The following is a 16551-nucleotide window of genomic DNA, read 5'->3' on the forward strand; positions in this document are numbered from 1 at the left end:
ATTTAAGAAAGCTTTAAGGACAAGTTCTCGGCTAACAACTCACTAACTTGCAAACACACAAAAAATGCATGAGACTAGTAAATTCTTATAAGCCCTTTGTCTTCCTCCTGGGAGGTACATAGAAAGCAGATAAATTAACACACCTTTTGTCCTTGACTGGCACAAAGAAACGCTTACACTGGACATTAAGCTAAGTTTCTCTGGCAAGCCTCCTTCTCTGACAAAATAAAAGGATTTTCTACTATAGAAATATGTCAGCTTTCCTCTGTCTGACCTCTGGTCCCACATGTCCTCCTCCAGGCAAACTTGGACCAGCCCACACACTTATAGGAAGCCTGATAGACACCAGGGTGCCAGGCTAGGCTCTGGGGCTGAGACCCCAGTGCATCTTTGTTCTTTTTCTTTTATTCCTTTCTCCATCCCTTCCGCATCCCAGAAGAATGAACAGATTCTTCCACAAGCCTGCAAGTAGACCTCCCGTCCATTCTCGGGGGTTGTCTGACTCTTTCAATAGAAATATGTTTGAAATCATCAACATGTGATTTCTGAGTACTAGGCATCCAGAGACACGAATAACTCACCAATTTCCAGCGTAATATCTTGATCCACTCGTCAGCTTCTACTCCTGTCTTTGCACAGAGATAAAATGTCCTGAATGGAAATACTAAGCTGATAAGACAAAAGAAAGAATGTAACACTCCAGATAGTTGGTTGAACATCTATTAGTTGAGCACTAATTAGAGTATTCCAAGGGGAAAAAGAATTGACAAAGAACCTGGGTGAGAACTTGAGGAGTTGGTGTATGTGGAGCTAGTCCTGCCAGCAAACGCAGAAATGTTGAGGCTGTAGATTCATATTATTATTACAGGCCAGATTTGTATTTTCTAGTGAGAGTCCAAAGAAAAAAACCAGGTCCAGGTCACCCCCAGATCACTTTATTGTTCATGTCTTAGACTGAATACACATATGTGTTTATTCAGCTGATCTGTTAAATGACTCAGAACTTGTGCTATGATTCGAAGAACAAGCAAGACAGGTAAGAGTTTGTTGAAGGAGCTCATTTGTGTTAGCTGGCTTCAGCAAGGATGACACTGCCCTCTGTGGATGAAGGCAGTTTTAACTTTTCAGAGCAGGAAAAAGAGACAATAAATCTCTTCAACTATTTATTTTGCCCACTTCTGGCCATGAGTTAATCTTTGCTGAAGGGAAGACAAACTTGCCTACTGGCATGAAAGACTGTTCTAGGAGTAGAGTTAACTCCTCCTTTGACTGTCTCTTTGGCGATAGAGTCAAAATCATCTGACATATCTTGCCCACACCTCCTGTCCTTACAGTTGAGATGCCAAACACTAAAAATCTTTTTGTCCTTTTTGTGAAAAAAGAAAAAAAAAAAAAAAAAAAAAAAAAGAAAGCCTTGGACTTCCCTGGTGGTGCAGTGGTTAAGAATCCGCCTGCCAATGCAGGGGACACTGGTTCGATCCTTGGTCCGGGAAGATCCCACATGCCGCGGAGCAACTAAGCCCGTGAGCCACAACTACTGAGCCTGTGCTCTAGAGCCCGCGAGCCACAACTACTGAGCCCGCGTGCCACAGGTACTGAAGCCCGAGTGCCTAGAGCCCGTGCTCCGCAAGAGAAGCCACCGCAGTGAGAAGCACATGCTCAGTATCGAAGAGCAGCCCCCGCTCAACGCAACTAGAGAAAAGCCCGCGCGCAGCCACAAAGACCCAATGCAACCAAAAATTAAAAATTAATTAAAAAAAAGAAAAACGCCTTAAAGTGAAATCAGAATGGTTTCTATATCCTAAAACCAAAGCAGCATATCTGGTTATACCAGTAATTAATGTTGAATAGACAAGAGGTAAGTCCCTGTGTATAAAAGGTAAACCCTGACGTGAGGTCCGGTTGGGCAGTGAGTAGAGAGACGGGGAGCTCGGGGGAGGTGTGATATTGTGTACAGAACCAAATGCTGGAATTGTCATTGTTTGGTCCTCCCTGGGAGAGACATGATTAATTGCCTGTTAATACAGATAATTTTTCCTTTCTTCTTGCTAACAGAACCCCAGGTGATAAATTATAATTAGTCGGAGCCAATTATGATAGTACTATACTGTTTTCTAGCTTCCCCTGCTGCTGGTGATGGCCATGGGACTCAGTCTTGGCCAGTGAGATGAGGAACAATCTGATAGAAGAGTTTCTGGGAAAATGTCTGCTTTCCTGATACAAAGGGCGGACCTGGCTAATACCATCCCAGCATCTTTCTTTATGGCTTACATGAAAATGTGAGGCCTACAGTTAGAGTAGCTCTCTTGGACCCTGAAGTAGTAAGCATGAGGGAAAGACCAAGAGAATTGTAGAGACATTGGACCTGACCTTGTCAAGGTAGCTGCCTATCTCCTAATTGCTTGTTATATGAGAAATATAAACCCCTGTTAATTCATATGGTACCTTTATGTGAATTTTAAAAAGATTTACATTATTGGTTGATACTATACAATCATTAATTAATAATAGTTAATGTTAATTTTCTTAGGTGTGGCAATGGTATTGTAGTTCTATAGGTGATTTTTTTTTTCTTAGGAGATGCAAATTTAAGTATTCAGGGATAAAGTGCCATGATGTCTGCAACTTACTTTCAACTAGTTCAGGGGAATAAAAGTGAATAGATAGAGATAAAGCAAATATGGCAAAATATTAATGATTGATGCATCTAGGTGAAGGGTCTATGGGTATATAAGTTTTTCAATTTTTGTATGTTTGAAAACTTTAAAAGTTGGTGAGAAATAAGACACTCTTTTCTCAAGATACTTTACTTCTCCCAGTTAGAAAATTGTCACGATATACTGATTGTGACAGAACAAAACACTTTTGTGCCATCTGCCAGAATTGTCATCATTATACAAATCACTCATTGTTGGAGTCAACAAAGTTGTAATTGAAATTGAATAAAACACCTCAAAGGAATAAAAACTGTCTAAGATGTGAATGGCATCCTACTTGTGCAGTGCATCATACTTGTGCAGTGTACAACCTAAACAATTATACCCAGGAGATTTTCCTACTTGTTTAAGTCACTTTAAATGAGGTATTATGTCACACTCGGCTGAAAGCACTTCTGACATACATGCCCTGCGTGATGGTTAAACCCACCTGCCTCAGATCAGAACATTTGCACACATTAAGACATACAATTTTTTATTCTTCTGCTAAACTAAGTGTCTGGCAAGAAGACTTTTAAAAACATTTACTTTATAAAACAACTTACCAAAAACAGTTCACCCTTTCCTGTGAATAATCAAATTGTACAGCCGAACATTCTGTTAAATCTAGGCTCCGAATTGGTTCCGGTGACTTAAAAAAATAAAATAAAAGGGCAAACTGTGTCATCATAAGAACACACATACAAATGTGTACATCACTTGTTCCCCTAACAAGTCTCCACTATGAGCGACTGTCAACTTTCCTTCCACTACGGGGACTGATTATAGAAAACCTTCCTAAGGGAAGTCACATGCTCATCTGGGGACTGGCTTTTCATGAAACTGGACATTAGGAAGAGATTTTCTTTGTCAATTTAAATTTGGTGGAGATGGATTTTTAACACGTGGAAGGGAGTCATATTTGTCTCCCATGTTTTTAAACATCCACTTACTCAGAAATTTTGTGTAGGAAAGATGAGAAGAGATGAAATAATTTTAAATTTGTTTAATGAAATCGGCATGAGAAATGGACATATTTTTAATAAAGGGGGACACTGCTGCAAGAGCCAGTTAATACACTGTGGCAAGAGAACAATTCCATTGCCTTAGACGGAGGGAGTGATGGCCCCAGGGAGCTAGAGGTTAGCCAGCCTGAGAGAGCGGTGTCTGGGATACACATCTCGTCTTTGCAAAAGAACACTGCTCATATCAGGAATCAAGAATTCACATCTCCAATCGTTTATAGGATGTTTCAGGTGCTCATAAGAAAATTTCAGGGATTTTGAAGGCAGACATTTCATCTACAGGGCTCTTTTTTTTTTTTAACATCTTTATTGGAGTATAATTGCTTTACAGTGTTGTGTTATTTTCTGCTGTATAACAAAGTGAATCATCTATACATATACATTTATCCCCATTTCTCCTCCCTCTTGCGTCTCCCTCCCACCCTCCCTATCCCACCCCTCTAGGTGGACACAAAGCACCGAGCTGATCTCCCTGTGCTATGTGGCTGCTTCCCACTAGCTAGCTATTTAACATTTGGTAGTGTATATATGTCCATGCCACTCTCTCACTTCGTCCCAGCTTACCCTTCCCCCTCCCCGTGCCCTCAAGACCATTCTCTACGTCTGTGTCTTTATTTCTGTCCTGCCCCTAGGTTCATCAGAACCACTTTTTTTTTTTTAGATCCCATATATATGTGTTAGCATACAGTATTTGTTTTTCTCTTTCTGACTTACTTCACTCTGTATGACAGACTCTAGGTCCATCCACCTCACTACAAATAACTCAGTTTCATTTCTTTTTATGGCTGAGTAATATTCCATTGTATATATGTGCCACATCTTCTTCATCCATTCATCTGTCGATGGACACTTAGGTTGCTTCCATATCCTGGCTACTGTAAATAGAGCTGTAATGAACATTGTGGTACATGACTCTTTTTGAATTATGGTTTTCTCAGGGTATATGCCCAGTAGTGGGATTGCTGGGTCGTATGGTAGTTCTATTTTTAGTTTTTTAAGGAACCTCCATACTGTCCTCCATAGTGGTACAGGGCTCATTTTTAAAGGGAAAATATATTATCATGTTTCTCACCATCTGGTCTTTGAAGTATTTCAGTTCATTCCTGTGCAAAGTGAACCACCTCGTTTTCCAGGTCTGAAAAAAAAAAAAATTAAACATGTAGGTTTTGAATACAGGACCATAATATTTGAACTAGTTAATTTCCTTTTGTTGTAAAAGTACCTAAAAGGTTAGGTACAATAAAATATTCTTGCAGTGTTGTTTCTGAGGAAAAAACTTTCAAAATAAAATAAAATTTTAAAGTTTCAAAAATTAAAATGATTCCATGCATTAAGCTCACAACTAAGGCAAAGATAACAACATTTTTAAACAAAAGAAATAACCTATTATAAACATTCAAGGTGATTTATAACAAACCGCTGAAATTTCCATCTTAATAAGACTTAATAATCTTAGTAAAACTCCATAATAAGAATAGATATCATTTTTCAGCACCTACTGAGGGCTACATACTATTCTTGGAGGTTTATATACATTATAGCCAATCCCCATACATTGCCAAATATTGGGTTGGCCAAAAAGTTCGTTCGGGATTGCCTACCATCCTACGGAAAAACCCGAACGAACTTTTTGGCCAACCCAATATTATTATTCTTGTTTTACAGATAAGCAGATTGAGGTTTAGGAAGCTGAACCACATGCTATTCTAAACCTTGCCTAAGAATTCCGTGGCATTGGTGGATAAACAGTTGTTACCCACTGCCTCTTTCTTATGTACTAACAGAACACTAATGATGTTGGGTGGCAATGTTCCCGGTTGAAAGAAGTAACTGGATTTAAAAATAATGCTGTGAACATGAATACTTGCTCTCCTTAGGGAGCATCCAGTCCAGTAGGGACACAAATAACGAAATACTTAAGTTAAATTCAAGCAGGCCAGTATCGTCGAGAGGTTAAGTGTCCTGACTCTTAAAATGGGAAAGAACAGACACATTCCATGAAGGTCTTCTTGGCACGTGAAAATGAAATAGAGTAACTTTAAAGGTACAATCACATAAATAGAGGATACCCCCCCAACTAGTAAAGTCCTAAATTTTGTTTTCTGTGGAATTTTATAATACACTTACATTCATGCCAGTGACGGGTTTTTTGGGGCCTACTGTTAGGTAAACATTTCATCCAATTTTCACTTCTTTTTTGTTAAAAAATCTTAAAAGGCCAAGATATGTGCTAGAGTTAACTTGCTACGTTCATCCTCAATCATTGCATCAAAAGGATTACATGTTTTCTTGGGTATTAAATGTAGGCTATTCTCATACATTTGGCTTTGCCAAAGAAGAGTGAAGTCATTTTCCAGAATTTTGACTAATATTGGCCATAAAGATGAACTCTGGAAACAGGTAAATATTATAACTGGGTCAAAATAAGTAGGTTCTGCTTTTTAAAAAGTCAAAATGAGGGTTGAGCCCCCATGACGTGCTCTCTTTCTTTGTGGCTGGCAGCAACGTGCTTCCTTACCTTGACGAGCCCCCCCTGTTTGGTGAGGTAGCCTTCTTTGGTGCCCAGCTGAAAAAAGAAAGAAACAAGTGAAACCCAGAAATATCACAACTTTATTTTTGTCTTTCTATTTCTGTCCTATTTTAAAATGAAACACAAGTTTGCCTTTGATCTTTAAGTAATTGCCTTTCAGTTCTCATCTAGGCACTTGAAAACCCTCCCTGTGCTGTGAAAGACTGTTTTCAGACCAGATCATCTGGCGTGATTCTGTAGCAACAGGCAACAATGGACAGATTCTCCTCTAACACGAGTTCGCAGTTTGCAAACCATCAGCCACATCATACCACTTATAAAAGTTGGCATTGGGCAAAGTGTGTGTGTGCGTCCCAGCTGCTTGCATTGTTGGTGGGGTGTTATGCACATAAATATGTCCACACACACTGACATGGGGTCAGTACCTGGGAAACTCTGGATTAAGCAAAGAAGGATTTCTGTACTTCCCGGAGTCTGTTTTATGCTAATATGCTTCATGAATTGTAAAGAAGGAACATTAGGAATAGCATTTTCAACATTTATTTTATCATGTAATTCTCCTTGAAACCTCCTTTTATTTTTTTGCAGACCGTCTCTTGAGACCTATAGTCCATGGAACAGATTTTCATGAGTGCAGATTTATTTACACTGGATTCATCCAAAAGGGATTTGAAGTGAGAATGAGTCATTCCTTTTAACTCACTCATCATTAATTCCAGAGTAACAGCAACATTACACACTTAGCTGGCACCTACAAAATGTAAGGAATGGTGGGGAACTGTGTGAATAGAAATTTGCATAAAACCAGGACCCTCAGATGAAAAAAATTCTAAGTTCATAAATTTCCAAAGAAATTGAATTCCTGGTAAGATGTTATGTTCTAATATAATGTCATAATATATCTTATATTAGTAAGAAAAAAATGAATAAAAACTGGGAAATGACCTGTTGATGTCAATGTTTTTTCCCTGGGAGTTTCTAGAGTATGTTTCCCTGAGGTGAATTCTCCCTACCAAATAAAAAGAGGAACCACAAAGAGAGTGAAAACTAGAAATAATATATGACCACTTCCTCTACAGTTCTATGGCATTTAAGTAAGGATGAACTTCCCAGGCGTTCATTTAAATAATGCTAAATAATATTGGTGAATTTGATATCAGATAATCAGCTTATTTTGACACTAAAAAAAATTGAACTGACTGAATTGAGTTTGGGTATTGTATTATGGAAATAGAAAAAACTTAACATTTTGGATTGTTGAGTCTGCAGAGGCAAAATAATTAAGGGTAAATTGTTTCATAGAAGACTCTGATAGAATTATTTACTAAAATCTTACTAAGGGATATGCTATTCACTCTATCTTACCTCCATCCAAACAATATATTATAAGTCTAGTATCTTTCTAAAGTTTTGACAGATAAATAGAAGTTTGCAGAGAAAAAAGCTGAGAATACCAATTTTATTCACGGCCTCAGGAGGTAAGAAAGGAAACAACTATATGGCAGATTTATGTTTTTAAAAATACATGATCTGTAATAAGAAAGATGTTTATAATAGCCCCAAATTGGAAACAACCTAAATATTTTAAAAATAAAGCATTAACCTGCCTACCCTCCTTTCTACCTGCCTCCCTACCTGCCTTAAATTTAGTCCAAAACCATCAGGTGGGATGAAGCAAGGCAGGCATCAGTGTGAGTGTGTGCAGGGCACTGGTGCACCTTCGTACAGGGTGGAGTCCAGTCAGGGAACAGAGGGCATCTGTGGGGACAATGGCGGGGGTGGCAGCTCGGTGCCAGGCATTGAAGCCTGGCAGGGCGAGGAGGGCTTCCGCCCCAGAGGCGTGGAGGTGCCAGCCAGGGCACAGTTTCAGAGCCAAGTCGGGCTACGTGGGCATCTGCGGTAGGGGAGGGAGTGAAAGTAGACAGGCAGTGGGGTTCCTGCCTGGCTGCAATTGGAGATTGATTACATTTGACTGATCTACAAATAAGTGAATATATTGAAGATAATGGAATCCATGTTCCTCACTGTGGGGAAAGAGAGTTACAACTATGAAAAGTGAAGAAATTAAAATAAGCCTTGTGGAACTGGAGTAGGATTGGAGGTATGGGTGCAAACCCATGGATAGATGATAGATGATAGATAGATAGATAGATAGGTAGATAGAGAGAGAGATAGAAAGAAATTTAGATAGATAGACCTAGAAAGAAATACAGACAGCAATATAGGTAAGTGTACATATGTATAGACATACATATTTTCCCTAGCTCTGTTCTCAGAGTGGGCTGGGAGAGTGACATTCTGCTAATAATGCAACTGTAGCATCCAGATCTGGATTTCTAAAGTACTACTCTCCAGAAATAGCTGATTGTAGAGCTGGATACAAGAAAAGTGCAAGATAAGCCTGGAACAATTTGCTGTACCAGAAATTAAGAAAATTCTCAAAGAATTATGAGGTTGTATGGATACAAAAGTCATGTGGAAATAGCTCTTACTGGCCAAAACTGGGGAAATTGGAGGGATCAAAATAAATAATAACAGTCATGATTAGAACCCATGATATAAAAATAATTGGATAAATTCAAAGAATAAAAAGCTTTTCTTTTCAGTAGAATGACAACCAATAAATGTAAAAGGAATAAGACAACCACAGAATCACCACTTGGCAACAATCACAGTAATTAAAGCAGCCAAGAAACATCAATGGATGATAAAATTGGTGGATGAAAGTTTAATGAGGAACAGGATACCTACTTAGTCTCAAATAATCTCCCCCCAAAATATTTATTAATGACAAAGGGAATAAGGTGACTTCAGAGTGAAGAAACCTGGCAGACACCCATTAATCAAGTCATCAAACACACTGGAATAAGACAAATTGAAATCGTGTTCCACTTGACAGGATGCAGTGAGACGTGCAGAGCATCACTTTTGTGGTATTTCTACCAAAAAATGCAAAACCCGAATCTAATCACAAGGCTACAGCTGATAAGTTAAAGTTGGGGAACAGTTCACAAAATAATTAGCCTTTAATATTCAGAAGTGTCAAAGTCACAATATCAAGGAAAAACTGAGGAAGTGTTCCAGAGTGAAGAATACTCAAGAGGCGGGACAAATAAAAGCAACTTGTGATCTTGGATTGGATCCTTTCGCTCTAAAGGGCCTTACTGGGACAACTGGTGATGCCTAAATGAGATCTGTGGATGGGACCATGGTGCTGTATCAATGTTAATTTCCTCATTTGAATGGCTCCGTGTGGTCCTGAGGCAAATGTCCTTGTGTGTAGGGAATACACACTGAAGTACTGGGGTGATGGCATCATGCAGGCAATTTACTTTCTTTGTATTGTTCTTTCAATTTTTCTATAACTTTGCAATTATTGAAAATTAAAAAATAGCATGTAAAAATAGAGAATTAACAAAATAAATTATGATATATCCAAATAATGAAATGTTAAGGAATTTGTTTTAATGATGTTTTAGAAGACTATGTAATGACGTGGAAGATGTTCACAATATATAATTAATTAAACAAGCATATTATAACTCGACAATGAAGAGTGGGGGAAGATGCCATAATGAAACTGGTTAGTCAATGTTGTCTTAATATTGTTGACAATTCTGTAAAGTTCCTTTTTATGAATACTTCTATTTAAGCCATTTCACCTTTGTTTTGAAATCCTTCCCTTTAAGGAGAAAATGTGACACTTGCTGAAAAGCTTGTAAGAAAACCCCTCTTCTGCCACCCCCTTTTTTTTCCTTTTAAACCTTCTTTAAATGACAAATCTTCTAGGTTATTAAGGTTGTGAGTTTTTATTTTTGTTTGTTTTTAATGAGCATTTGTCTTTTAGAATAGGATTGTGTGATAATGTTTAAATGGACAAAACCAAACGTGACTTTGTGCAGTTAACAAAATATATACATTTATTCAAGAAAAAGACTAGAAGGATAGACACCAAAACTGTGAGAAGAGCTTCAAAGACAGAATACTGGAAAGGCCAGCATGCAGGGGAGGTGTCTAAGAAGAGGAACTGTAAAATGTGCTGAAAAGATAACATAATAAAGACAGAAAGAGGTTGCAGAAGCAAAGGAAACAGAATTTTTAGAGGAAGAGAGTTCTTAAAAATGTCAAATACCACAAACGGGAAGCTAAGGAAGCTAATGAGCTGACATTTGAGATAGGCTGTGGTCTATGTCAAGCACTCGACATATATTATCTCCCGTAAACTCTACTAACATAACTAACTGGTGGTTTGCAGTCCCCAGGTCCAAAACTACACCTCTTTCCCATCTCCCACTCCTCCTGCAATCTCAGCCATCTCAGTAAACAGCAGGAGTATTTACTCCGTTGCTCTTTCCTTCACACACTACATTCAATCCATCAGGAAGTCTTGTTTCTTCTACCTTTGAAACACATCGTGAAGTTGACCAGTTCTTATGCCTTCCTCCTGTTCTAACTACTATTCTTATTCCCCTCTGGTTTCAACTACCATGGTCTCTCACCTGTACGGTTGTCACAGCCTCCTAACTGGTCTCCTTGCCTCCAACTTTGCCCCGACTCCATTTTCAACTTAGTGGTGAAAATTATCTTTTTAAAAATTTTAAAACTTAAACAAATTGTGTTACTCAAACTCCCATGATTTTTTTTATCAACGCTTAGAAAAAAAATTAATTCTCTACCTTATCCTACAAGGCCTTTCGTGTTGTGTAAGGAAAGGACAATTAGCATTTTGGGTAATTCTTCATCATGTGTTGTGGGATATTTAGCCTCCATGACCCCTGCCCATTGTTGGACAATTCTCCAGGGGTCTCTTGTGTTTCTCCATGTCTTAGGAGCAAGGCACCAACAGCCCTTTGTCCCACACCAATTTTTAAAGCATATTTGTATAGCAGACAGCCTGAAAAGATAGAAATAGTGCTCGCTTCAGAGGAAAAGGCAGACAAGCAGAAGCCTTTTGTGTCTTTCAACACCTGTGAAACGGTGGCAGGCAAACTTGTTAGCTGGCAAGAAGGGTAAAGTCCCAGACCCTTCACAGCTCCAGACACCCACTAATGCTGGCAATGCTCCAGAGCATTGTGACAACTGAAATGCTCATAAATTTCCAAACACTCAGCTGGGTGGCACTGCGCTTTGAGAACCCCATTGGCTACATGATCTGACCCCTCATCACCCCAATAATCTCATCTCCTACCACTTTCCCTCTAGCTCACTCCATGCCAGTTGCTAGATCTTCTTACTAGTCTTTAAACCGCCTCAATTTAGTTCCCACCTCGAGGCTTTTGTCCTGATCTCTGCCTGCAATGCTCTTCTACATCCTGACCTGAGTCATTCCTTCCCTTCTGTGAAGCCTCTGCTCTAATGTCACCTCCTCCTAGAGGCCTCCCTTGCTTCCCTCTCCTCCCCTTATCCTACTTTTTCTTTTTATGACCTATTAGTATCTGGGTTTATAATATTCCATTGGTGATTGTCTATGGTCCCCCTACTACAGTGTGAGCTCAGTAAGGGCAGAACCTTTGCCTAATTTATTCCCAACTCTCCAGTGCTTAAAACAGTCCTGGGTGCATTGTAGGCACTTTTTAAAAAGTTTGTTAAATAAATGAATAAGTTAAATTTCATCCTATCTCAGAAGCCCTATCCTATGTTGTGTATAAAATATATAAATCGTAATTTCCCCAAATGCAGTTGCCAAAGGATGGTAAACAGTTTTGCAGAAACATCTACATTTCTGGGCAATAAGACACCTATTTTCATTTTCACTTCAAGCAAGTTCTTTTTCCTGTAAATAGCACTTAATCCTCTTCCTCCACTGCCAGAGCTTGTGCAAGAACCCCATCCCCAAAGAAGAAGGCAGATGTCTAGAAGCCCTCAGAGCTCTCAGGTTGGGGTGGAGGTGCAGTATCATATGTGCATGGGAGTAATCAATCAAGGCTGTGAGCTTTTGTGCTCAGCAAGGGACAAGAGCTTCTAATCAGAACAGAACTGGTTCCCCAGTGGGCTGGTTCAGTTATCAATCATTTCTTAGTGAGGAATAGTGTGACACTGCAGAATCCACTAGAAAACCTTTATAGGTTTCTGTCTATATCAATACACAATAAATGTCATGGACCTCTCATTATACAGTGTGAGTGCAGACATTTTCAACTATTCACTCATCACTGTTTTAAAAACTCCATTATACAGAACCTTTTGTGTATATTCACATTTGAATACTTGGGCAGGTGAATCGATCTGATACCTGGAGCGAGCAAAGAAGGTAAGCAATAAGGCTTGCAGAATTTGATCTCAAGAGGGCTGTATCTACCTTAGTATGCTGTGTCTCATGTTTACACCAACTCCACAAATTAGGTCTTATCAGCATTTTACTGTTGAAAAATGTTGCACGTAGTAGGGTATGGTTCGATTGACCTTGAGTGGAGATCTTTAGGGGAAGGTAACAGATGAGAATGTAAGTTTAACTGAGAGTACAAATGAAAACGCTGTTAAAGTGATCGGTGGTGGGGTAAGGATCGTAAAGAGGAAGGTTAGGAAGAGTCCCGTCGACTGGAAAACAAAGGATTGGTTAGAGGGTAGACCTTAATGTGTTCTTTGGTCTGTTTTGACTTGGGACTATTTATTGTCTTGCTTTCCTAAATTTCTCTAGTTCTGAGGTCTTATCCTTGCCCTTCTAACTCTAACAAAGCTAAAACATCTTTCTCAACCAATTTCCAGAAGTTTTATTTTTGAGTAGATGTAGCGTAGTAACAATGTAATATGTCGTGAACCTGGCTAGGCTATAAAGCTATGAAGACAGGCTATGATTCCTGTCCCGGGAAGTGTCAGGCTCCTGGAGAGGGCAGACACCGTGAGGGTAGTCAGCCCCCAGGATGATGATTCCAGGATAAAGGTGAGCCGAGAGTGCACAGAGGAGGGGCATTTTAGAGGAAGCTAAGAGGGGTCCAAGAAGGCTTCCTGGAAGAGACTGATCCTGGATGCAAGTCTCTAAGGATGAGGGGACAGTAGCAGTGTTGGCAGCATTTCTGATGCAGGCAGGGGAGGAGGAGCACAGTTGTGGAAAGAGGTGGGGTCCATAGCGTGAGTGTAGGAGGAACATGAGGTCAGGCCAGAGAGGTGAGCAGGTTCCAGGCGGATGAAGACAGTGGGCACCACCGAAGGATGTTAAGCAGGGAGGTCATGTAGTAAATCTACTTCTTAGGAGAGATGTCTCTGGTGGCGGGGTAGAGAAAGTACCGCAAAGACAAAAAGGTCAAGCATGTTTTAACATAATTTGTAACTGAACATCTTCAAGCATAATGGTTGCTGTCTAGAACTAATTTTTGAAATTTCATTTGGGTGTTGTCCTCTTTGTCATCGGCACACATCCAGATGTCTTATACCAGAGCATGTAGCCAACGAGGAAGAGGGAAAGAATAGGGGAGCGCTGCACATGATGAAGGGAAAAGGGTGCTGGAGAAGAATCTTTGCAGGGTCCCAGCTCCCAGAACAAACATAAACGGACTGAGGAGAACAATGAAAGCCCCAGTTACACTGAAACTGAACAGTGGCTCACACGCTGCAAAGAAACGCAAGTGTCTTCTGTCCGTACCCTTCACTCAGTGAAGGAAAAAAAGGCCAGGAAAGAATAACATCCTGAGAGATTACGGCCAAGGTGGAGAATCTTTTTCTTCCATACAAAGTTGAAATGTAAAAGAAGATTTTTCTATTCTTAGTTTAAGAAATTTGTAGAATAACAGTTTAGCCAACTGTGTGACCATAAACCTCTCGCCCATTCTACCACGAACTTCTTTGGTGAACTAAGGCCGGGATTTAAGTGCCATTTCTGAAGTCTTTAAAATCCTATCACTGAAGGGAGACCTTCAAGACGGCGGAAAGGTAAGACGCGGAGATCACCTTCCTCCCCACAGATACGTCAGAAATACATCTACATGTGGAACAACTCCTACAGAACACCTACTGAACGCTGGCAGAAGACCTCAGACCTCCCAAAAGGCAAGAAAATCCCCATGTACCTGGGTAGGGCAAAAGAAAAAAGAAAAAACAGCGACAAAAGAATAGGGACGGGCCCTGCGCCAGTGGGAGGGAGCTGTGAAGGAGGAAAGGTTTCCACACACTAGGAGCCCCTTCGCGGGCGGAGACAGGGGTGGCGGAGGAGGGAAGCTTCTGAGCTGCGGAGGGTAAAGCGGAGAGATTCCCGCACAGAGGCTCGGCGCCGAGCAGCACTCACCAGCCCGAGAGGCTTGTCTGCTCCCCCGCCGGGGCGGGCGGGGCTGGGAGCTGAGGCTCGGGCTTCGGAGGTCGGATCCCAGGGAGAGGACTGGGGTTGGCGGCGTGAACACAGTCTGAAGGGGTTAGCGCACCACAGCTAGCCGGGAGGGAGTCCGGGAAAAGGTCTGCAGCTGTCGAAGAGGCAAGAGACTTTTTCTTGCCTCTTTGTTTCGCGGCGCGCAGGGGAGAGGGGATTCAGAGCGCCGCCTAAACGAGCTCCAGAGACGGGCGCGAGCCGCAGCTATCAGCGCGGACCCCAGAGGCGGGCATGAGACGCTAAGGCTGCTGCTGCCGCCACCAAGAAGCCTGTGTGTGAGCACAGGTCACTCTCCACACCGCCCCCCCCCGGGAGCCAGTGCAGCCCGCCACGGCCAGGCTCCCGTGATCCGGGGACAACTTCCCCGGGAGAACGCACGGCATACCTCAGGCTGCTGCAACGTCACGCCGGCCTCTGCCGCCGCAGGCTCGCCCCGCCTCCTCCGTACCCCTCCCTCCCCCGGCCTGACTGAGCCAGAGCCCCCGAATCAGCTGCTCCTTTAACCCCGTCCTGTCTGAGCGAAGAACAGACACCCTCAGGCGACCTACACGCAGAGGCGGGGCCAAATCCAAAGCTGAACCCCGGGAGCTGTGCGAACAAGGAAGAGAAAAGGAAATCTCTCCCAGCAGCCTCAGGAGCAGCGGATTAAATCTCCACAATCAACTTGATGTGCCTGCATCTGTGGAATACCTGAATAGACAACGAATCATCCCAAATTGAGGCGGGGGACTTTGGGAGCAAGGATATATATGTATTTTTTCCTTTTTTCTCTTTTTGTGGGTGTGTATGTGTATGCTCCTGTGTGTGATTTTGTCTGTATAGCTTTGCTTTTACCATTTGTCCTAGAGTTCTGTCTGTCTGGTTTTTTTGTTCTTTTTTTTTTTTTTTTAGTATAGTTCTTAGCGCTTGTTATCATTGGTGAATTTGTTTTCTTGTTTGGTTGCTCTCTTCTCTCTTTCTTTCTTTTTTTTTTCTTTTTAATAATTATTTTTTATTTTTTATTTTAATAACTGTATTTTATTTTATTTTTTTCTTTCTTTCTCTCTTTTTTCCCCCCTTTTCTTCTGAGCCGTGTGGCTGACAGGGTTTTGGGGCTCCGGCCGGGTGTCAGGCCTGTGCCTCTGAGGTGGGAGAGCAGAGTTCAGGACATTGGTCCACCATAGACCTCCCAGCTCCATGTAATATTAAATGGCAAAAGCTCTCCCAGAGACCTCCATCTCAATGCTAAGACCCAGCTCCACTCAACAACCAGCAAGCTACAGTGCTGGACACCCTATGCCAAACAACTAGCAAGACAGGAACACAACCCCACCCATTAGCAGAGAGGCTGGCTAAAATCATAAAAACGTCACAGACACTCCAAAACACACCACCGGACACGGACCTGCCAACCAGAAAGACAAGATCCAGCCTCATCCACCAGAACACAGGCACCAGTCCCCTCCACCAGGAAGCCTGCACAACCCACTGAACCAACATTAGCCACTGGGGGCAGACAGCAAAAACAACAGGAACTAAGAACCTGCAGCCTGCAAAAAGGACACGCCAAACACAGTAACTTAAGCTAAATGAGGAGACAGAGAAACACACAGCAGATGAAGGAGCAAGATAAAAACCCACCAAACCAAACAAATGAAGAGGAAATAGGCAGTCTACCTGAAAAAAGAATTCAGAGTAATGATAGTAAAGATGATCCAAAATCTTGGAAATACAATGGAGAAAATACAAGAAACGTTTAACAAGGACCTAGAAGAACTAAAGAGCAAACAAACAATGATGAACAACACAATAAATGAGATTAAAAATTCTCAGGAAGGACTCAATAGCAGAATAACTGAGGCAGAAGAATGGATAAGTGACCTGGAAGATAAAATAGTGGAAATAACTACTGCAGAGAAGAATAAAGAAAAAAGAATGAAAAGAATTGAGGACAGTCTCAGAGACCTCTGGGACAACATTAAATGCACCAACATTCGAATTATAGGGGTCCCAGAAGAAGAAGAG

The 16551-nt window shown here is 41.2% G+C and overlaps 1 protein-coding gene across 1 annotated transcript in view; it reads right to left on the bottom strand.

Annotated features, from left to right (window-relative positions):
• DAPP1 (dual adaptor of phosphotyrosine and 3-phosphoinositides 1) overlaps positions 1 to 16551 on the bottom strand; it is a 58491-nt gene that overhangs the window by 822 nt on the left and 41118 nt on the right. The window contains exons 5-8 of the mRNA XM_061191686.1: positions 6240 to 6287; positions 4794 to 4856; positions 3263 to 3348; positions 582 to 669 (exon numbers count right to left, since the gene is read on the bottom strand). Of these exons, the coding sequence (XP_061047669.1) occupies positions 582 to 669; positions 3263 to 3348; positions 4794 to 4856; positions 6240 to 6287 (285 nt within the window). The remainder of the gene's footprint in view (positions 1 to 581; positions 670 to 3262; positions 3349 to 4793; positions 4857 to 6239; positions 6288 to 16551) is intronic.

This window comes from Eubalaena glacialis, chromosome 5 (assembly GCF_028564815.1).
Source record: "Eubalaena glacialis isolate mEubGla1 chromosome 5, mEubGla1.1.hap2.+ XY, whole genome shotgun sequence".
Classification (NCBI taxonomy): Eukaryota; Metazoa; Chordata; class Mammalia; order Artiodactyla; family Balaenidae; genus Eubalaena; species Eubalaena glacialis.